Source organism: Panthera leo, chromosome E3 (genome assembly GCF_018350215.1).
Source record: "Panthera leo isolate Ple1 chromosome E3, P.leo_Ple1_pat1.1, whole genome shotgun sequence".
Classification (NCBI taxonomy): Eukaryota; Metazoa; Chordata; class Mammalia; order Carnivora; family Felidae; genus Panthera; species Panthera leo.
The window spans coordinates 625,360-647,109 of NC_056694.1; the positions used below are offsets into that span (position 1 = coordinate 625,360).

The 21,750-nt window shown below is 62.2% G+C and overlaps 1 protein-coding gene across 4 annotated transcripts; it reads left to right on the forward strand.

The window, feature by feature from the left end:
• Positions 1-910: 910 nt before the first annotated feature.
• Positions 911-21,720, forward strand: GET4 (guided entry of tail-anchored proteins factor 4). Of its 4 annotated transcripts, none has more exons than XM_042921200.1 (9): positions 911-1,215; positions 6,064-6,142; positions 6,475-6,556; positions 6,957-7,106; positions 13,573-13,711; positions 14,761-14,901; positions 15,051-15,126; positions 15,259-15,331; positions 20,887-21,720. In XM_042921200.1, the coding sequence occupies exons 1-9, from the start codon at positions 1,061-1,063 to the stop codon at positions 20,970-20,972; spliced, it is 981 nt and encodes a 326-aa protein (XP_042777134.1). In that variant the 5' UTR covers positions 911-1,060; the 3' UTR covers positions 20,973-21,720. The 4 variants fall into 4 exon arrangements, with proteins under 4 accessions (XP_042777134.1, XP_042777136.1, XP_042777137.1 ...); XM_042921202.1 differs by lacking the exon at positions 911-1,215 and adding an exon at positions 1,365-1,688; XM_042921203.1 differs by lacking the exon at positions 911-1,215 and adding an exon at positions 1,762-1,906.
• The last annotated feature ends 30 nt before the right edge of the window (positions 21,721-21,750 follow it).

The following is a 21,750-nucleotide window of genomic DNA, read 5'->3' on the forward strand; positions in this document are numbered from 1 at the left end:
ACACTGAAATCCAACTGGGATGCAGTTGTGCCCCCCCCCCCCATGCAGTCCCTGTCTCCATCCCTGTCCCCAGAACCCATCCACTGTCCCCATCCCTGTCCCCAGCCTCCATCTGTGTCCTCATCCCCTGCTCCCATCCTTGTCCCTGTCCCCATAACCCATCCTCTGTCCCCAGCCTCCGTGTCCCCATCTCTGTCCCCATCACCCATCCTCTGTCCCATTCTTGTCCCTGTCCCCAGAACCCATCCACTGTCCCCATCCCCAGCCTCCATCTGTGTCCTCATCCCATCTCCATCCCCTGTCCCTGTCCCCATAACCCATCCTCTGACCCCAGCCTCTGTGTCCCCATCCCTGTCCCCAAAACCCACCCTCTCCCCATCCCCGTCCACAGCCGCCATATGTGTCCTCGTCCCCTGCCCCCATCCCTGTCCTGTCCTTGTCCCCATCTCCCACCGGACTTGCAGCTCTGTGTTAACAGGTGCTTCTGCGTCCAAGCGAGCCGGCGACTCGAGCGATGACGTGTCATCTCGACTTCGACCTCTCTTTGGCCCCAAACCCGGGCCAAATCAGGACCCTCACCTCCCCTGCACGGCCCGCGCCCGAAAGCGTGAAAACACAGCTTTTATTTAGGAATCTTTGCGTCCCAACGATGGCTGAAATGCCGCTTGTTTCGCCTCAGGCCACCCTCCCCAGCCCCGCGCCGCTCTGCCTCAGTTTCTCCCCCACAGCGCCCCAGAACCCGGTCGTCACGTGCCGCCGCCATTGTGGCGTCAGCCAGCGAGCCGCGGTCACGTGCGCGCCGCCTCCACCCCGCCCAGCGGCCACGCGGCCGCCCTCCGCAGACTCCGCGACCCCGCCCCGAGGTCACGTGGCCGCCCGCCGCTGGCTCCACGGCCCCGCCCCGCGATCACGTGGTCGCCCGCCGGCGCGCCCGCCTCCAGCTGCGCGCGGCTCCTCGCGGGCCACCGTAGAGGGCGTCGGACGGCCGCCGGGACGGAAGCCGAGAGGCGCTGCCGACCGCGCCTGCGACAGCGTCAGCCCTTCGCGGAGCGCCGGCCCGATGGCGGCGGCGGCGGCGATGGCCGAGCAGGAGAGTGCCCGGAACGGCGCCCGGAATCGCGGCGGTGTCCAGCGCGTGGAGGGCAAGTTGCGCGCCAGCGTCGAGAAGGGTGACTACTACGAGGCGCACCAGATGTACCGGACCCTGTTCTTCAGGTAGCCGCTGCGCCGCGGCCGCCGCCTTCCAGGGCTTTCCGCCGAGCCTGGCGCCCCGCCCCCGGCCGCCTTCCATTGGCCGCGCCGCGCCGCCCCGCGCCCCCATTGGCCCGCGCCGCTGCCTGTCGCCGCGGCGGTCGGAGCAGGCGGGCGGCCGGGAGGCGGAGGACTGAGGACGCCGAGCCCGGCCTCCCCCGTGCCCCGGCCCGGCTCCCTGCCAGCCGGGGCTCCCCCAGTCCCGGCCCGGCCGCCCCATGCCTGGCCCGACACATCCACTCTCCGGGCCCCTGGCCGGCCTCGCCCAGCCACGGCCACCCCCGGACCGAGCCTCGGGGTCTGCGTCCCCCGGCGGTCCGGTCGTCCGGGTTAAGCGTCTTTCTGCCCCGGGGCCCCTGCGCCGCGCTCTGGGCCAGCCGTGCCCGCGAGCCCGGCGCTGCGCCTGCACCTGCGCGGCCGGCAGCCCCGGCGCCACGGTGAGTGTCCCAGGCGCTGAGCTGCGGGGCGCGGGGGCGCTCAGGGCTCGCGACGCGTGCAAGCTGGCCCGCTGCGGGTTGCGGGCGATAAAATGTGCTTTTCCGGTGCGGCCCTGGAGCGTTGGCGAGTGTCGCGTGGCCTGCGTTAATTTTCTTTCGGTAGTTGTGCTGTAACACGTCCGCTGCTGTGATTTCTGGGTGGTTCTTGGCACATTCCGGTAAGTTCTGCCGCTTCTCTATGGTTGAGGCCAGAACGCAATGGGCCGTTCGTTGCGAGTCGGATAGGCCTTAAAGACCATTTTATAGGTGGTTAAAGCTGTTTTGTGGCCTGCTTTTTCTTTCCGAACTGCCACAGAGTCGGGCCTGTTCACCATTTCGGCCTAGGTTTTTTAATTTTCTTTAAATAACCAGTTGGATCAAGGTCTTGGGGACTCCGAGGTACTCTGAGTGCGGCTCGTCACCTCCCAGATGACTGTGGGCTCTGTTGGCTTAGAGGACCAGGTAGGAGTGAGTTGGTTGTGGTTTAGGGAATCAGCCAAAGACTTGAGTAGGCTAGGCATTGAAGTTTGCAACGTGAAGCCTTCCTCCTGGCCGCTTGGCAATCAGATATCCATGTGGCCTGGAGATCTGCCCCGGTGCTCGCTGTTCTCCGGGATTTGTATGTAAATATTTGCCCCAGTGATTAATCAGCGAAACTGGATCTTCCCGAAAATGAACAGTGTTTCTTGTTTTGAGACACTTCTGCCCGTGTGGGGAAAGGAGGTGTTGATCAGCTCTAAAGAGGCAAGTGTCTCTGCGCAGGGTGTGTGTCTGGAGTGGGCGGGGGTGGTGACGGAAAGCATGCTCTCTGCCAGCACAGCCTTGACCTACTTCGAATTCCACCTCTGCTCTGTGACCGGTGACCCGCGACATCTTGCCGAACCTGTCTCAGCCTTGGCTTGGTCGCGGGGCACTGGGGTGTACCTTCACCTCTTGGTAGCTGGGAAAAGTAAATGCTCTGCCGTTGGCCCCCCTGGGGACGAAGTCGGTGGTGGCATTTGTGGCGTCCACAAGGTCTGAGTGAAACAGCCGGGAGCTGTCCTTGTCTCCCAGGGTACAGTCCGTGCGGACCTGTTTAGAACCCTCCTGGGTGTGTGGCTCTGGGAGAAGTCAGGTTCACTGAGTTACATCAGGTTTTTGGTCTTTGTGTAAGTAAATACACGTTTGTGTAAGAGTTTACGTAGAACACGCACTCTGATGAGTTTTGGCATGAAACCGTCAGCAGTCAGGACACTAAGAGTTTCCGTCACTGCCTAAGTTTTCTCATCTGTACCCCTCGCCCCCAGGCAACCCCTGATCTCTGCGTCACGGTCACGGTAGATGGATTCGCATTGTCTAGAATGTGACGTAAGTGGAATCATATCCTCTTTTTGTCTTTTTCGGGTCCACGCAGCACGATCATTCAGGATTTACCCCCGTGCGTAGCGTTAATTCATTTCTGTGGCCAAGTGGGGTTCTGTAGTGCGGATGGACCACAGCTTGGTACCCGTTCACCTGTCAGAGACTTTCACAAATTACACTTGTAATTGTCGTACTTCAGGGCAGCTGAAGAAGGGAGCCCGGAATCGGGCAGTCCGGTGGGTCGGGCTTACTTGGTGTGCGTCCCTTAGGCGTGGACCGTGGCAGAGGTCCAGTCATTCAGCTGGACGCTCTGCCCCCTCTCCACTCCACCCCACCCCCCTGTGGTGCCGGCAGGTGGCCACTTAGTGTCTTCAGAGCTCCTCTGGGACTAGGAGGGAGTCTCTTTTCCAGGCCTGTTGGGTTATGGGTACTCAGTAGTTCTCCAGCCCCCCACTTCTGGCTTCCCTTGGCCCAGTGCCTCCACTGTCACCTCCCGGGGGGGCCCCTCTGCATCCAGCATGCGTCCCTCTGATTTCACCAAAATCTGTCTTCCTGCCCAGGGGCCTTCTGAGATTTGTGTCACTATTTTGCCTCCCAAATCAAATGAAAATTTTTAAAAGAAAAACTTAAAACACGTGTTCTCTGCAACCTCCAAGAAAATAAGGAACTTTTCCTAAAGGAGGGGGCTGTGCCAGGGGGCTCCAGGGGGTTGTGGTCGTGTTCTCGGGGTGACCCTGCGGTGATGCTGAGCCCTCCTGAGCTCCACAGCATGGGGTGCTGTTAGCTGACACCTGACATACCTTTCTCTGACCCCACAATTTCTATTGGTAGTATTAACGTTTTTGTTACGTTCTGCTTGTTTCTTTTATTTATTTATTTTTTTAATTTTTTTTAACGTTTTATTTATTTTTGAGACAGAGAGAGACAGAGCATGAACGGGGGAGGGGCAGAGAGAGAGGGAGACACAGAATCGGAAGCAGGCTCCAGGCTCTGAGCCGTCAGCCCAGAGCCCGACGCGGGGCTCGAACTCACCGACCGCGAGATCGTGACCTGAGCTGAAGTCGGCCGCTTAACCGACTGAGCCACCCAGGTGCCCCCTGCTTGCTTCTTTTAATAAAAAGCAGAACCAACGACAAGGCACAAGGCTGGGTGGGGCGTCCCCCCCCCCCCCCCCCCCGCCCCCGCCCCAGTCACGTGCTGGCCAGGTGCGGGTTCCATTGGTGCGTACACATGTGTGCTGACGTCAGGGCCACGTGGATGGTGCCCCACCTGCTCTCAGCTCCTCCCCCCCAACGCCTTGGGCCCCGGCTCTAAATCCCTTCCCATCCCCTGAATTCCACAGACAGAAGCACGTGCATTGCTCATGATTGCCTTTCACTGTTTCCGTTTTTTCCAGCTTTGCTTGATCTGCAACACGCGAGCTCCCCGAGCCGGGCGTGTGCGCCGTGGAACCCTTGCGTTGCTCCGCTCCCTCTGGAGCCCCCAGCCCTGGAGCTGCGGGTGCTCGAAAGCAGGCCCTGTTGTCCCAGGGGCTTCTGTCATCTGGTGCTCTGAGAGGTTGTCTCAGACGGGAGAGTCTAGAGCCCTGTCACGTCTCGCGTAAGCAGTGACACGCTGGCAGGATGGTCACTGAGAGGTGTCTGTGGTTCCGCGTGTCCGTGCCGATGGCAGCGTGGGGCTGCGTGCCTCTGGAGCTTGCCTTCCCGGGACCGCCCGTGGCAGTGTGGGCCCCCGGCAGGACCGGGCTGCGACGAGCTGGGCGTGTGGGCGCAGGCTGGCGGTGGTTTTCTGGTTTTCTGTCCGGGCTGCGGGTTCCCCCCATCGGTACCGCCCCCACCCGGCACATGGGTCTTCTGTGTGCTCATCGCGGTGGGGCTGTGTTCTCCTGGGGGGTTCTGGTCGTGGAACCTTGGTGAAGCAAAGACCGTTTCTGTGGTTAGTTGAATAGCCAGGCGCTCACGTCCCCCCTGGCCTGTCGGTCGGGGCGAGCTACAGACGGGCTCCCAGGCCTCCGTGTTTGCTGTTTGCCTGTCTTGGGAGCACCTTGTGCTGCTCGCTTGGTATCTTTCTTTGATTTGTTTTGGTTCTGTTTCTTTTCTGAGAATCACGGAGATAGACGCACGGCCAGCGAGTTGAGCGTCGGGTCGCGCGCTTAGCTCTGCGCCGGGCTGCGGGGAGCTGCTTCCTGCCGTTGGCTCTCTCTCGGGCTCAGCTCGTCTTCGCTAAATGTCGCCTGTCGCAGACAGACCGCCATCCTGTTGTTTGTGTTTAGTTACCTGCCAGGCTCCGGCTTCTCTGTGTGTCTGTCTCTCTGCAGTTAAGGAAACTGAGAAATGTGTCCCAAATGGGAAAGTGAGGCAGGACAGGGTGGGGTGGAGGGGGTGGGGACCACAGAGAGAGTCGACGTCCCCCAGTGAGCTCCTGCTGTCCTGACCCCCGAGCGGGGCCCTGACCTTTGGTTCTCCGATGGACACCAGTACGTCGCTCTGCCCTTCACGCGGGTCCCACCACCGAAGCAGGGCCTGTGTGCTCGGAGTGGACGTCATCCAGCCTTTCTCTGGGTCCTTCTGCTGCGACCTTTGAGCTGCGCCGGGCCCCCGACCCGTGCTGCTGTCAGATGGTGGGGGGGGGGTGTGGGTCTGCCAGTCCCCCGAGGCCCGCCTTGCTGACGGCAGGGACTGTCTGCCACGGTGGGTGGGGGCCGGGGTGCCGTGACCGCCCGGTGAGGTGGCAGGCCTCAGGCGACGACACAGCTCGACTCTGTTCTTGGTCGGTCACGCACGCAGGTGCACGCGCGTGTTTCCGGGATCGTTTGCCGTATAAAGTTCCTGCGTTTACTCAGACGTCGTATCTTTCGCGTTTTCTCTCTCAACCGTAGCCGTTGGCCTGGGGGAGTGTGATTCCGAGAGTGTGTCAGACTGTGCAGGACGTCTGCGGGGGAGCACGGGGCATAACTGGACCTAACTGGGGCTCCGCCCTCCTCTCTGTCTTACAGGTACATGTCACAGAGCAAGCACACGGAGGCGCGGGAGCTCATGTGCTCGGGGGCACTCCTGTTCTTCAGCCACGGCCAAGTACGCGGCGGGCCTGCCTTTCCCCCTCTGCTTGGGGCCTGCGGGTTGGACAAGGAGCGTCCGGGGAGAGGTGTGGCGGACGACCGTGGACCGTCCCTGTCGCTGGCCACCGCCAGGCGGGTGTGCTTGTGCCCGGGGTGCCGTGTGAGGGTGCCGGGTGCCGCGCCGGCCGGGGTCTCCGTCCTCCAGGCGCCCCGCCCGGGGGGCCCCGTGCGTCTCCCCGCCACGCGTTTCTGGCTGGACACCGGAGCAGCCGTCCAGCTCTGCCGGGGCTTCTAAAGACCAGCCAGGGCTCTGCTTCTGTGATTCCCACTCACTTCTGTGTTTTGCAGCAAAACAGCGCTGCGGACTTGTCCATGTTGGTCTTAGAGTCGCTGGAGAAGGCAGAAGTCGAGGTGGCCGCTGACCTGTTGGGTGAGGCTTTCTGACTGTGCACGAGGTACCTGTGCACGTGGAGTACTGACGCCCCAACACGCACGCGCACGCACGCGCCCTCTCTGGTGGACGCTGGCACCTCGCCTGCCCGCATGCTGAGTGTGCATCGGGGCGGGTCCCCTGGGGGCCAGCTCCCTGCTCTAGTCCACCTCCCGCTCTGCCCCAGGCCACAGGCCGAGCCTCCAGGCTGCTGACTTTGCGGCCGAGAGGTCAGCGGGGGGGGGGGGGGGGGGGGGGGGGAGCCCTGGGACACACCAGAACACCATTTCTCAGCCCCGGGGCGGAATAGTTCTTGTTTCGGTGAACCCTGACCTGCGGCGTGTGGGGCACTGAACGGCAGCGCTTCTCTGGATGAGGGTCTGTGTTTGTGTCGTTTTAGAAAATCTGGCTAAACTGTTCAGTCTGATGGACCCGAATTCCCCAGAGCGAGTGGCTTTTGTGTCTCGAGCCCTGAAGTGGTCCAGTGGAGGATCAGGGAAGCTGGGCCACCCCCGTCTCCACCAGCTGCTGGCCCTCACCCTGTGGAAAGGTAGGCCCCGTGCGGGGAAAGCTCTCGGCGGGAGGGTGCAGGCCGTCCCCAGACAGCCGCCCCTGTTTATGCCTTGGTGGCTCTTACTGGTGTTAGCTGTTGTCAGCAGTCGCGCTCCTGGGCCGCGGGGAGCCAGGAGGGGAGGATTTGCTCTCCGCTGGTCTGGCCCTTCCTGTCCGCGCCCCGCCACCCCCAGCCTCCTCTCTGGGACATCTTCCCCAGACGGGCCCTGTGATGGCACGGCGTGCTGCGTCGTCTTCAAGTTGAAATCTCCGCTTCTGATTAAGCACTTGGCTGATGAGGGGGCCGGGGGGATGCCAGGCAGTTTCTGGGCGTGGCTCGCACCCTCAGCTCTGAGTCTGGTGCTCAGGGGCCGGGAAAGACCCTGGGTTTGGTGACCCGGACAGCATTTGTTCAGGAGGGTTTGAACAGCTGTGTCCTGTTGAGTGAGCGCTGCGGGCAGCTCGTTCACACCGCGTCGGCCTTCCCGGGGTCGTCACCGGGCATCCGCTGGGCAGGGGGGAGGTGCCTTGGTGGGGGCCCAGAGGCACCTTCCTTCACTTGCAGGCGGCCCTCCGCCGGGTCGCGTCTGTGTTAGCGGCTCCTCCTGGAAGCAGCCTGGGTCCAGAGGCGGCCCTGTGGTCAGATGGGCCTGCCCGCTCCCCACGCCCGCGGGCCCAGCGCGTCCCTGCTTCGCCTCTCGTCCGGCGGCACGCGTGTGGTGGCCGCCCCCCACGAACCCAGCCCTCGCCCACACGGGGATGCCGGCTGTGTGAGCACACAGACTCCTCCCCTCTTCTCTCGGGGCGGCACCGCTCGCTGCTCCGCGTGTCCCCACCCGCTGTGACCCACGAGTGGGGCTCCTCGGACCCCCCAGCTGCTGGCATGCCAGCCCTGCCTGCACCCCAGAGGGCTGCCGGGAGGATAACGGTCAGATGTGCATGAGTTCAAAGTCCAGACAGGACGCTCTCCTTAGAGGGCGGCTGAATCCCTTCCCCACTTTGACCCAGAGCCGGAGGGGGGGCCCGAGCAGGAGCAGCTGGGCGCTGGGGCTGAGGCAGTTTGGGCCCCTCCTCTGCTGGCATGCACTCCCTGGGGGCGCCTTGCTTCCCCTCCCTCGGGCCGCCCTGGCCTTCCAGCCTCGCGTGGGCCCCATGCATTTTCTGTCTGTCGTCTGTCCCCACCAGAACGCCCTCCCACCCACCCGATGCTGGAGTGTCTCATTCATTGTGGGTGCCCGGAAGCCCCTCAGGGAGAGACCGTCGGTGTTCGCCGGCCCGGCGGGGGTGGGGGGTCCCTGAGGCCCCTGCCCCTTACTCCCGCCCCATCTTGCAGGGGCCTGGGGTGTGCACGTGCAGGTGGACGGCCTGCTCTGCGATCGGGGGTGGCTACAGCAAACCTGTGTCCCTAGCAAGCATTTATTTGGCGCCCCTTTTGCCCAGTCTATTTGGGGGGTCCATGGGGAGATGCCAGGCAGAAAACAGACGTGATCCTGCGTCTGTGGCTCCGAGAGACCCTCAGAGGTGGGGGCGCCTGGGCGGCTCAGTCACTTGAGGGCCTGACTCTTGGTTTCAGCTCAGGTCACGATCCCACAGTATGTGGGATCGAGCCTCGCGTCAGACTCGGTGCTGGCATTGGGGAGCCTGCTTGGGGTTCTTTCTCTCTCCTTCTCCGTCCCTCCCCTACTCATGTGCTCACTCGCTGTCTCTTAAGTAAATAAACGTTAAAAAAAAAAAAAAAAGAGTCCTTCAAGGGCCTCAGGGGTTGAGAGCCAGCTTTAAGGCATTCATATTTAGGAACATGATTTTAAAATTCAGGATATAGGCAGTTGTGCGTATTGCCTGAGGCACAGATCCCGCGTCCTGTCCTGCCCCGGCGTCCGTGGCTTGTGTCCAGAGCCTGTGTTTAGGGATGTCTGTGCAGCTGTGGCCCCTGGGGACAGGCCTGCGGCCGCGGTGATTGGCCCTCCACAGCTTGCCTCCACTGTCCGTTTTGCTGTGTTGTGGCGGTCTGCTACTTGAGGCACACCTCGTTCTGGTACGCCTCACAGATCCTGCGTTGCCCACGCATCGGTCTGCGGCGACTCTGTGTTGAGCACGTTTATTGGCGCCGTTTTCCAACAGCGCCTGCCTGCCTGCTTGCTGTCTCTGTGTCACGTTTTGCTAATTCTCACGATACTCCGAGATCTTTATTCTTTTATTATTTTTTTTAACGTTAACTTTTTTCAGTTTTGAGAGAGAGCACGAGCTGGGCAGAGGGGCAGAGGGAGACAGAGAATCCCAAGCGGGCTCCACACTCAGCCCGATCCCACAACCTGAGCCAAAATAAAGAGTTGGACGCTCAACTAATTGAGCCATCCAGATGCCCCAAGATTTTTTGTTACAATGTGTCACGGTGATCTGTGACCGTGATCTTTGACGTTACCATCTTGATTGTTTTGGGGACCAGGAACCGTGTTCACGTAAGGGCAAACACAATCGATAACCGTGTGTGTGCTGACCGCTTTCCCGACCGGCCGTTCCCCGTCTCCCTCCTCGTCCTCGGGCCTCCCTGTTTCCCGAGACACAACAACACTGAAACTGGGCCGCGTAATGACCCTACAGAGGCCCCTGGGGTCCAAGCGAAAGGGAGAGTCTCACGTCTCTGACGTCAGATCACGAGCTACGGACGAGTAAGCTCGGTGAGGAAGGCGGAAACCGGGCCCCTCGCCCCGGACGGTCGCTTAGCCGGGTGGTCGGCGCAAAGGACACGCTCCGGAAGGAAATTAGCATGGGAAGGAATCAGCCTCCCCGTTTTAGCGGTCGGGACAGAAGAGCGAACCGGCCACGGCATCCCCGTAAGCTACAGCCCAACCCAGAGCAACGCGCCGACTGCCTCAGTTCCACGAAGGCCGAGGCGGGGAGGAAGCTGCGGGAGGAGAGTCTGAAGCCAGCAGAGGCCGCGTCCAAGACGGAAGAGTGCACGGCGGTGTAGACGCGGCCGCAGGGGGTCCAGAAGATCCAGCTGCGACCGGTAACGAAGGGGCCCCCACGCCACACGGGTCTTCAGGAGACGCCGTCGAGGATGTGCGTCAGGACCTGCGTCGTTGGAGAGACGTCGTCACCTGGCTTCCCAGCCTCAAGGGACCGGCCGACCCTCCCGTCCGGGGCTGACGCAGCAGCCGGTGACCGCAAGCCGGGGCCAGTGCCCAGCGACCCGTCCCGAGTCCCAGGGCCCCGAGCAAGCACGCGGAGCCGGCGCTGCCTGTCCTCTGCTGACGGGGTGCGACGCACCTGGTCACCCGAGAGCTCGGACGGACACGGGCAGTGAGACGAGCGGGGTGTTCGTGCCTGACTCGGCATCCGTCCTGCCGCCCGTGGACCGAGGAGTCGTTTCGGTCCTCAAGACTCATTTGACAGGCGCATTTCGTAAGGCTGTAGCTGCCCGGATGGTGCCTCCTCTGGTGGGAAAAGTCCACCGAAAACCTGCCGGAAAGCAGTCACCGTCTAGATGCCAGAAAACCTGCCGGAAAGCAGTCACCGTTCTCGATGCCACTAAGAACGTACGCGATTCGCAGGAAGAGGCCAAAATGTCAGTCGTGACAGGAGTTTGGCAGAAGGCGATGCCAGCCCTCAGGGACGACCTCGAGGGGTTCAGGACACGGGCGAGGAAGTCCGTGCAGATGTGGGGGAACAGGAAGAGAACAGAACCAGAGGTGGAGCCTGCGGGGGGGGCCGGACGGCTTCCGTCTCACGCTTCGCCAGACGAGGCCGCGCTCCTTCCGGGTGAGCAAGTGAGGAGGTTTCTGGAGCTGGAACCCACTCCTGGTGAAGGCGCCGCGCGGACGGGCGAAATGACCCCAAAGGGTTGAGAACGGCGCGAAAACCGAGTCGCTAAAGCCACAGGAGGGTGAGCGGCTGGACCCCAGGCATCAAGGAAGTTCTCCCGTGGGTACGATGCTCTCGAACAGCCTCGCACGCTACGGAGAGGCCTTTCGGGAAAGAGTCAGCACAGCAGACTTGGTCGTCTCACCTCAGAACTTGCCAGAACCACCCCAGCCTCCGGCAACCTCCACCCTGACAGTCAGCAGCCGGCGGCCTCCAGGAAAACCTTCCACCGGCAGAAAGGTTACAGCCCGCTGCAGGCTTGGGTGATGGTTAACGTTTTGTTATTTAAGTTCTATTTCTTGTTTTCACATAGTGCTAGGGCACGCTTAGCAGGCTGTGAACACAGCTTTCTGTGCCCTGGGAAACCAAAAACTTGGTTTTGTTGTGGTGATCCGGAACTGACCCCCAGTATCCCCGAGGTGCTCTTGTACAGGGTCCAGTATGGTTCTTGGAGCCAGTCTGGTTCTGGGACAGAACATCTGGGCATGGTTTTGCCCAATTTTTCTTTTCCTGTGGATGCTCTAAAACCAGAAGGTTATTTTTGGATGGTCTGAGGGAGAGAAGAGAGCACAAGTACACAAAGAAATGGGGGCTCGGACCATTCTGAGCTCCGGAAGGTGGCGTGCGGGGCGCTGGGGCCTGGGGCCAGTGGCAGGAAGCAGTCCTGGCCAGCCGGGGGCCACGATTCCCGGTAGAAGGTGGCAGGCGGCTGGGGCACGGCGCCTCAGCCCTGGAAAGGTGTGGGAGCCAGGGGGCCTTGTGAGCGAGACGGGGTCGTGATCCGGTCCACTCTGGGAAATGGGCCAGGGTGTGGGGCGGTGCTTGGTCTAGGCCGGGGCTGTGCCTCAGCGCGGCGGACGCTCTGGACCCCTGTGCTCTGTAGGATGCCGAGCCCCGCCCCCCTGGCCATGGCAGCCAGGGGTGCCCAGGCGTTGCCGGCGCCCGGTGAGAGGGAAGGGTGTCGAATCGTCGGTGTCGTGAGGGCCGGCAGGCAGGGAGACAGGTTTCCGAGCAATGAGTGCGGGGAGCAGGGGTCCAGCGGGAGCCATTTACTGGCGTCGGGAAGGCTGGGATTTTTGTTATTTTTTTAGCAAACGTACCAGTAGAGCTCGTGCCACGAGCAGCGTACAATAGGAGTGCTTCAGGAACAGGTTAGTTGGAGCACACTTCTCCTGGAAGGTCCTTCCAGCCCCCTCTTGTGCCGTTAGCACTAAAGCTTCCTGCCCTGGTGAGAGGTGTGGCCCCAGAGAACAGGCTCAGAAGGTCAGGCCAGAGTGCCCCCAACTCACCTGTTGGGATGCACGTTCCAGTTTGGGGCCCGAGGTTGCACGTGTCTGTGCGGCTCCTAGGTGACTCCGCGTTGAGCGGGACAGTGTGGCCCTTCTTGGGAAACAGTGGGGCTGAGCCGTGTCCTCACCACTCGCAGGACGGGTCCATCCTGACTGGGACATCAGTCCTGGTGGGGACATCCAGTCCTTCGTCCAGCAGGGCTTCTTGAGGGGGACGGACCACAGACACGGAGAGGGAGGTAGTGAATGTGGAATGTGCCTCGCAAGATGGACAGAGGGCGGGTGGCCGTCAGGACGGCAGGGGCCTTCGTGTGGCCTGGGGGACGGGCGGGCCCGACCTGGTCCTGGCACCACTCGGACCTTCGCTGCGTTTGCGCGCCGGGGGTTGCGGGGCCTGCGTCTCAGTTGTCAGAAGCATGAGTCGGGGGGGTCTCGCGTCGGCCCGCTCTCGTGAGCCAGCTAATGCGGACGCCAGCGTGGGGACTTCAGCCCGAAGCCTGCCCTCCCACCGTGGGCATTTGAGGCGGTGAATGGGACGCCTGGGGGGTGGGTGTAGAGCGCACTCAGGTGTGTGGGGGGCGGGGATGGTGTGCGGGGCACAGGCAGGTGTGCAGGGGGTGCCCAGGGCGGGGGTGCGGGGCACAGGCAGGTATGGGGGGGCGGGGGGGGGTGCCCAGGGTGGGTGTGCAGGGCACAGGCAGGTGTGCAGGGGGTGCCCAGGGCGGGGGTATGGGGCACAGGCAGGCGTGCGGAGGGAGGGGGGCCAGGGCGGGTGTGCCGAGTGCAGGGGGTGCCCAGGGCGGGTGTGCAGGGCACAGGCAGGTGTGCAGGGGCCGGGGGAGGGGGGGGGGGCGGGGCAGGGCGGGTGTGCCGAGTGCAGGGGGTGCCCAGGGCGGGGGTGTGGGGCACAGGCAGGCGTGCGGAGGGAGGGGGGCCAGGGCGGGTGTGCGGGGCACAGGCGGGGGGGGGGGGGGGGGCGGGGCAGGGCGGGTGTGCCGAGTGCAGGGGGTGCCCAGGGCGGGTGTGTGGGGCACAGGCAGGTGTGGGGGGGCGGGGGGGGTGCCGAGTGCAGGGGGTGCCCAAGGCGGGTGTGCAGGGCACAGGCAGGTGTGCAGGGGCCGGGGGGGGGGGAGGGGCAGGGCGGGTGTGCCGAGTGCAGGGGGTGCCCAGGGCGGGTGTGCGGGGCACAGGCAGGTGTGCAGGGGGTGCCCAGGGCGGGGGTGTGGGGCACAGGCAGGCGTGCGGAGGGAGGGGGGCCGGGCGGGTGTGCGGAGCGCTCGGGGCTCACGGGTGTCCGCTTCCCTCCCGCAGAGCAGAACTACTGCGAGTCCCGGTACCACTTCCTGCACTCGGCGGACGGCGAGGGCTGTGCGCACATGCTCGTCGAGTACTCCACGTCCAGGGGCTTCCGCAGCGAGGTGGATATGTTCGTGGCCCAGGCCGTGCTACAGTAGGTACCCGCCTTGGCTCGGTCTCCTGTCACCTGGCCGAGACGCCACCCAGGGTCGTCGCCCCGCGACCCTGCCGCAGACCTGTCGGGGAGGCTGTGTGTTGTCGCCCCGGCCCCCCGGACCGTTTGTGGGATTCGAGTCGGGCGGCCACGGAAGGGAGTGTTCTGACCGGCGTTCTGCCGTTCCTCCCCGTGTTCCGTTCTCTCTAGATCTTCTGGGCGGCAGGCCGCTGTCATTCGGGGGGTGTGCGTATTTAATAAGATGTCCGAGGTGTCCCAGGTCGAGGAGCGAGTGTGGGTCCCGGACGTCTCGTGTGAGGTTCCCCTGCTCCCGTCACACCGCCTCCCTGCCCCCTCGCCAGTGGTTTTCCGGGACCGTCGAGCACGCACAGCTTGGGAGGGAGGCAGGGTGGGCCCACGCTCCTGCCTCGGAAACCCCCGGAATCAGTGGCCGGGTGTCGGGACAGGACACGTTCTGTGCACGTGAACGGGAGGGGGGCCACGGCACACTCGCTGGACCTGACGGCACCTCGGAGCTCCCGCTCCGCCGCTCGGCGGCCCGATACGTGTCTGTGCCTCTAAATGGAGAGTTTCGGGGACTCCAGAGCCCCCGAGCCCAGCTGTGTGGTGCACGGCGCCTGTGTGTGGATCCCGAGACCACCCGGTCACCTCACTCGCACTTTGACGAGGAGGGACAGGGGGCCACGGGAAGGCCGTGGAGATGGCCCCACGGGGCGGGAGTCAGAGCCTGTCCCACTGCCCCGCACGCTCCCTAGGCTCCCCAGGGCCCTGGGCTGACTTGCTGGGCGCGCGCGGCCTTGAGTTCGAGAACCCGCCACAGACACGGTCACCCTCGCGAGCTTCACGTCCTCGCCTTGGAAATGGCGATTGCGGAGAGGTGCCGTGCGTGGCGGGGGCCCCCGTGTGCTGTTTGGGGACGGCCTTCCGCTGTGCCCCCAGAAGCGTCCCAGGTCTGGTGCTCACGTGAGCGTCTGTGTGAGCCCCTTGTTTCTGCCTCGGTACCCTGCTTACTAGGGCGTCCCTTCCAGGTTTCTCTGTTTAAAGAACAAAAGCAGTGCGTCAGTGGTGTTCACAACGTACACGCAGAAACACCCGTCCATCGAGAACGGCCCTCCATTTGTGCAGCCTCTGCTAAATTTCATCTGGTTTCTGCTGCTGGCCGTAGATGGGTGAGTTGTGTGTGCGTGGAGGGGTCGTGGGGGGGGAGGAGGGGGTACAGAGCGCACAGAGGGATGCGCTCACGTATGGAGGGGCACGTGCGTGTGCCCTGCACGCTGGCCTCTCCTAGACATCCGTGCTGCCACCTGTGTCGCTTCAGGGGCAAACTGACCGTGTTCACGGTGCTGTGTGAGCAGTACCAGCCGTCCCTCCGGCGGGACCCCATGTACAATGAGGTGAGGGGCGCGTGGGGCCGGGCGACGGCTGGAGGAGGAGAGGGCACGGGGAGCCTCGGGGACCGGGCGGGTGGGAGGTCACGTCGCCCGCGTGTCTGCGCCCTGCTGAGCCCGTGCCTCTGCCCCTTGCAGTACCTGGACCGGATAGGACAGCTGTTCTTCGGGGTGCCGCCCAAGCAGACGTCTTCGTACGGGGGCTTGCTGGGTGAGTGGGGGGGCGGGCGGGGGCGCAGGGAGGGAGCGGGGCGGGCTCAGGTGCGGTCCTCTCCCGGGCTCCGTGTCTGCTCGGCCCTGAGGTCCTTCTCCCAGTAGACTCCCACACAGCCGTGCGGGCCCTGTCGTCCCAGGGCCCCGTCGGTGGGCTTTTTCTTTTATCTTTCGCTTTTTTGGTAAAATACACGTATCATGAAATTTGCTATTTTAACCATTTCTAACTGAACAGCTCAGGGGACTGAGCACATTCACGCTGCTGCGCAGCCATCTGCACCGTCCATTTCCAGAATGTTCCATCTCCCCACGTTGAGATTCTGTCCGTTCTACACGGACGTCCACCCGCTCCCCCAGACACGGTCCCACCACCTACCCTGTGTCCGTGAGTCAGACGACCCCGGGACCTCGAGTGAGTGGGTCCCAGTGCGTGTCCTCCTGTGTCTGTGAGTCAGACGACCCCGGGACCTCAAGTGAGTGGGTCCCAGTGTGTGTCCTCCCGTGTCCGTGAGTCTGACGACCTGGGGCCTCGTGGGAGTGGGTCCCAGTGCGTGTCCTCCCGTGTCCGTGAGTCTGACGACCCCGGGATCTCGTGTGAGTGGGTCCCAGTGCATGTCCTCCCGTGTCCGTGAGTCTGACGACCCCGGGACCTCGTGGGAGTGGGTCCCAGTGCGTGTCCTCCCGTGTCCGTGAGTGTGACGACCCTGGGACCTCGTGGGAGTGGGTCCCAGTGCGTGTCCTCCCGTGTCCCTAACTCTGACGACCCCGGGGCCTCGTGGGAGTGGGTCCCAGTGCGTGTCCTCCCGTGTCCGTGAGTCTGACGACCCCGGGATCTCGTGTGAGTGGGTCCCAGTGCGTGTCCTCCCGTGTCCCTAACTCTGACGACCCCGGGACCTCGTGGGAGTGGGTCCCAGTGCGTGTCCTCCCATGTCCCTAACTCTGACGACCCCGGGGCCTCGTGGGAGTGGGTCCCAGTGCGTGTCCTCCCGTGTCCGTGAGTGTGACGACCCCAGGACCTTGTGGGAGTGGGCCCCAGTGCGTGTCCTCCCGTGTCCGTGAGTCTGACGACGACCCCGGGACCTCATGGGAGTGGATCCCAGTGCGTGTCCTCCCGTGTCCGTGAGTCTGACGACCCGGGGCCTCGTGGGAGTGGGTCCCAGTGCGTGTCCTCCCGTGTCCGTGAGTGTGACGACCCCAGGACCTTGTGGGAGTGGGCCCCAGTGCGTGTCCTCCCGTGTCCCTAACTCTGACGACCTGGGGCCTCGTGGGAGTGGGTCCCAGTGCGTGTCCTCCTGTATCTGGCTTGTGTCACTCACCGTGGTGTCTGCAGGGTCCGCCCATGTTGGAGCAGGTGCCAGAACTTCCTTCCCTTTTAAGGTGGAGTGGTATTTCGTGGGTGGATGGAGCGTGTTGTGTTACCTTCATCTGTGACGCACACGGGTTGCTTCCGGCTGTTAGCTGCGTGAATTTGCTGCTGTGAACATGGGATGCACCTGTCTGCTGGGGTCCCTGCGCCCAGTGCTTTGGGTAGCACACCCCAAACTGGACTCACCAGGTCACATTGAAGTTCTGTGTTCAAGTTTGGAGTCGCTACCAGACTGTGCCCGACAGACATGTCCCGCCAGCTGTGCGCGAGGGGTCTGGTTTTTCCACATCCTCGCCCACGTTTGCCGTTTTCTGTGTTTTACTGGCAGCCGTCCTACGGGGTGTGAGGTGGGAGCTCGCTGTGGCTGGGTCGCATCTCCCTAATGACGAGGGTCGTGTAGCGTGTTTTCTCGTGCTTATTGGCTGTTTGTACACCTGTATATCTGGTCAAGTCACGTGCTTATTTTTGAATCAAGTTGACGAATTCTCTACACTTGTCAGATGTAAGATTCAGAAATACTTTTTCCCGTTCTGTGGATTGCTTTTTTTAAGACTTTATTTATTGTAATAAATGTTTTTAACGTTTATTTATTTTTGAGGAAGAAAGCATGAGCAGAGGAGGGGCAGAGAGACAGGGAGACACAGAATCCAAAGCAGGCTCCAGAGTCTGAGCTGTTAGCACAGAGCCCGATGTGGGGCTCGAACTCATGAACCGTGAGATCATGACCTGAGCTGAAGTTGGACGCTTGACCGACTGAGCCACCCAGGTGCCCCCAGACTTTATTTTTTTAAAGTAGCTTAAGTTTCACAGACGTAAAGAGGAAGGCCCCGAGATTTTCCGCGTACCTCCCTGCCCCTCACAGCCCTTTCTGGTACTTGCATCCCGCGACAGAGGGGGGACTTGTTGAAATTGTACCTGCACGGACACATCACTCTCCCCTGAAGTTCATGGTTTACATTCAGGGTCACTTTTAATGCCGTACATTTATAGGTTTAGACACACACACCTACCATTAGAGAGTCCTTCAGAGTGGTTTCTGCCCTAAAAATCCTCTGTGCTCTGCCTGTTCGCCCCTCCCAACACCCAGCAGCCTTTTCACTCTGGGTAGCGTCCTCTGACGCAGAACTTAAAATTTCCACCAAGTCCCGTTTGTGTCTCCTCTGTTCCCTGGGCCTTGCGTGTCCCAGCCACAGTCTTCGCCAGGTCCAGTGCTGGGAAGCTTTCACTCTGTGTCTTCTGCGAGTTTTACTGTTCTGGGGCTTACGTTTAGGTCCTTGATCCATTTTGAGGTATTTTTTGTGTGCACGCGAGGTAGGGGCCCAGTGTCCCGTTTGTTGAAGAGACTGATCTTCCCATGAGTGGTCTTGTCAGGCTGGTCAGATATGTTTGACCCCCATGTGCTCGGGCCTGTTTCTGGCTCTCTGTTCTGTTCCATGGGTCTTTGCGTGCGTGCGTGCGTGCGTGTGTGTGTGTGTGTGCGTGTGTGTGTCTGTCTTTGCCCACACCACACCGCTTTGGTTAGTTTGTACAAAGTTTTGCAATCAGGAACCGTGAGCTCTCCGGTTTTGTTCTTGTTCAAGGTAGTTTTGGCTGTTTGAGTCTCTTGCAATTCTGTTTGAATTTTAAAGTGGGTTCTTCTTTTCTTGCAAAAACGTCGTTGAGGTTTTGACAAGGACTGCATTGATCCTGTAGACGGCATTGGAGGGTATTGGCATTTACACGGTATCGCGTTTTCCAACCCGTGGACACGGAAAGCATTTCCGTTTATTTGTGACTCCAGTGACTTTCAGCGTTTTATCACTTTCATTCATGAGTCGTTCAGCCTTTCAGTTAAAGCCAGTCCCTCAGTGTTTTATTCTCGTGGATGCTGCTGTGAATGGAATTGTTCTTGATATTTTTTCTGGTTATTTATTATTGGTGTAGAGAAATTCAACGGATCTCCGTGTGCTGACTTTGTATCCCGCTCCTTTGCTGAATTCACCTGCTCCGACGGCTGTTTCGTGCAGCCCTTGGGGTTTTCTGTGTGGCAGGACCACGTCCTGCGCAAACACGGTTTGGCTGCTTCCTTTGCGCCGTGGGTGCCTTTTCCTTCTCTCTCTCCCTGCCTGCTCTGGCTGGAATTTCCAGTTCGGTGTGGAATGGAGGTGGCGAGGGCCTTCTCGCGTGTCCGCTCCTCGAGGAGGAGCTCTCAGTGTCTCGCCCCTGCGCATGACGTCCCCCGTGGGCTCTCCAGAGACGGCGGGGACCGTGTGGAGGTGGCTCCTCCCGTTCCCGGTTGGTTGAGTGCCGTGATGACCGCGTGGGGCCGGCCAGGGGCCGATCCCGCGTCCGTGGAGGTGGACGATCGCGTGGGTCTTCCCCCCTCTGCGCAGGGGCCGCGCCCCCCTGCCGGCCTGTCGTGGGAGCCCTCCTCGCGGTGCAGGCGCGAGGCCCCTCGGGGCGCGTCGTCCGTGCGTGCGCTGTCGCGGTCTGTTTGCATCAGCGCTCACGAGGGGTGGCGGTCCCCGATCTCCTCCCGGCGCCTTGGGCTTTGGTATGGGGGCTACGCCGGCCGCCTGGAAGGAGTTGGGACGCGCTCCCTCTTCCTCAGCGTTTCTGGAGAAGTCTGAGAAGGACCGGCGTGGGGTGTCCTTGAAGCGTTCGGCGGGACTCGCCAGTGAGGCCGTCGGGACCGGGACTTTGCTCTGTTCGGCGGGGGGGGGAGGGGGGGGGGTGGTTCCCGAGGGGGGCTCCTGACTCGTTTACCGGTCCCTGCACACCATGCGTTTCTTCATGGGTTGGTCTTGGCCGCTGTTAGATGCCAGGTTTCTGACCCGGCGTCTCGAGGCCAGGCCTCCGCCCCTCGTCTGCCTAGCCTGGCGGCCCCAGGCCTCAACACCACGTGCCGTCGCCTTCACTGGGGTCCCATGTGAACTTTGACCTCCACCGGGGCAGGGGCCATTGTAGCCCTTCATCTGAGAGTGGCTTCTACGAGCCTCGATGTGCCACTACTTTTGAGCGGGTAGGTGTTGCCTCGTGGAGTTCGTATTCGCCAGCACGCACTGAAATCCGCCTTGCCGTTCGGACTTCTTCCCTTCCTCAGCTTCCTTCTGGAAGTAACTGCAAAAACACGCAGATGGCTGTTGTGTGTCCTTGCGACATATCCTCCGCACTGACTGCGCCTGGCTCTTGATGGAGCTGAGGCTGCCCCAGGTGCCAGGCTCAGCCGCGGGCTTGTCCCGCAAAGCTCCGTGACCCTGCCCCCGTCCTGCTGTCCGAGTCCACGTGGCACCCTGCCTCGTCGGTCCCTCGGGCTTGGGCTGGGCGGACGTGTGCCATTTTGATGCACGTGGGCCAAACCGTGGAAAGGTCTTCCTGAGACTGTGTGGAAAGCCGCCTCCTGGGGAACACGGTTTGACTTTCTAGTTGTAAACCGTGTGTCTGGCGTCCGGATTTGTGCCGGGGAGGGTGGGGGGTGGAGACCCACCTTCCTTCCTGTGCCAGCTGCGTGTAGGTGCACTGTGGGTTCACCCGGGCCTGGGGGCTGCGTGTTTGCATCTGTCGGGCCTGACGTCCAGCCTCACTCCTCGCCGCGCGCGTCCTCCTACTTCGTGCTCGCTCGTTTCCCACCAGAACTTCAGAGTCGGCCCTTCCGGTGCCCAGAGTGCTGCTGGTGTGTTCGTTGGACCCGGGTTAGCGGCAGATCGGGGACAATTCTGCACCTTCGTGGCAGTCTGTCCCGAGAACGTCGTTCCCGTGTGCGTGTGTTCTTACTTTCTTGGTGGCTTGGCTTCAGAGGACTTTGTAAACTGCTGACCCTGTGGTGACACAGTAGTCGTTCCGTGGATGAGATCAGAGTGAGGCAAAGTGTCCGTGGTGACTGCCCCAGTGGGCGACAGCCATTAACGTCTCCGCGTGTGGCCCTGGGGTCTCTGACGCATCCCGACCCGTTTCTGGATACCTTTAAGTCAGCACGTGTGTAATTTACGGCCTCGTGTCGGTGGATGGTGACGTCCCTGTGACCGCGGGTTACTGACAACTCCGAGGGCTCCGTGCACAGGCATCTGCGTTCCCAGGGACGCGTGGTGGGGCCCCCGCGCCTCCCGTCCGGGCCCCGGGTCGCGGTGCCGTGGAAGGTGGGGTTCCCCGGGCAGGGGTGCCGGCAGCGCGGGGCCGCTGTGCCTCACGGCGCCTGCGTTTGCTTCCAGGGAACCTTCTGAGCAGCCTCATGGGCGCCTCGGAGCAGGAGGGCGAGGACAGTCAGGACGACAGCAGCCCCATCGAGCTCGACTGACCCCGCCCGGCGGCCCGCACGAAGCCGCCCCGAGCCCGGGCCCCCACGCCCGGGGGCTCCCGGTCCGCGGCTGCCGTGGCCGCGTTGGCGTCTGCGCGCCCGCCCCGGGCTGCGCCTCCGCCGCGGCTGTGCTGGCTGGGCCGCGCTGCACCTCCAGACTGACCACAATAAAGCACGGGCCTTGCCGCGCTCCCACCCTCTCCCTGTCCTCTGTGTCTGGTTTGCTTCGGGAGGCCGCCTGGCGTCCGACGGAGGCCCGTCCCCGTCACGGGTGGCGTGGGGGGTGGCCGCCGCCCAGCCAGCACCACCTGGATGTCCTGCGGTGGCCCGGCCACCGGTGGCCCGGAGAGCATCGGGGCGGCTGTTCTGTGCCAAATCCCGAGGCCGCGGCCGCCCGGGACGGGCCTCGCGAGGGGATCGGGAGTCTTTTTCCACGTCTCGAAAGGCGGTATTTATTTTCATTGGGTGGTTGATTCCTCTGACCTGACGTTTTAGGGTTTAACCGAACAGCCAGTCCGGGAGTGATCGGATCTGCCCTTTCTCGCTGATGCCAGACCCGGTGTTCCCAGGGCGATTACAAGAGGGGAGACACTTTATTTTTTCACAATTTAAAATAAGAGTTGTAGATTAATACACAGTGATCATGCATGGCAAGGCGTAAGATACACACACTTTTATTGACTGTAAAACGAAGTTTAAAGGAAGGTTTGTGTTAATTGTTGAGTTTAAATAAATCCTTTATACTGGGTTTTGCCGTGCTCGTCCTTTCTGAGTGCGC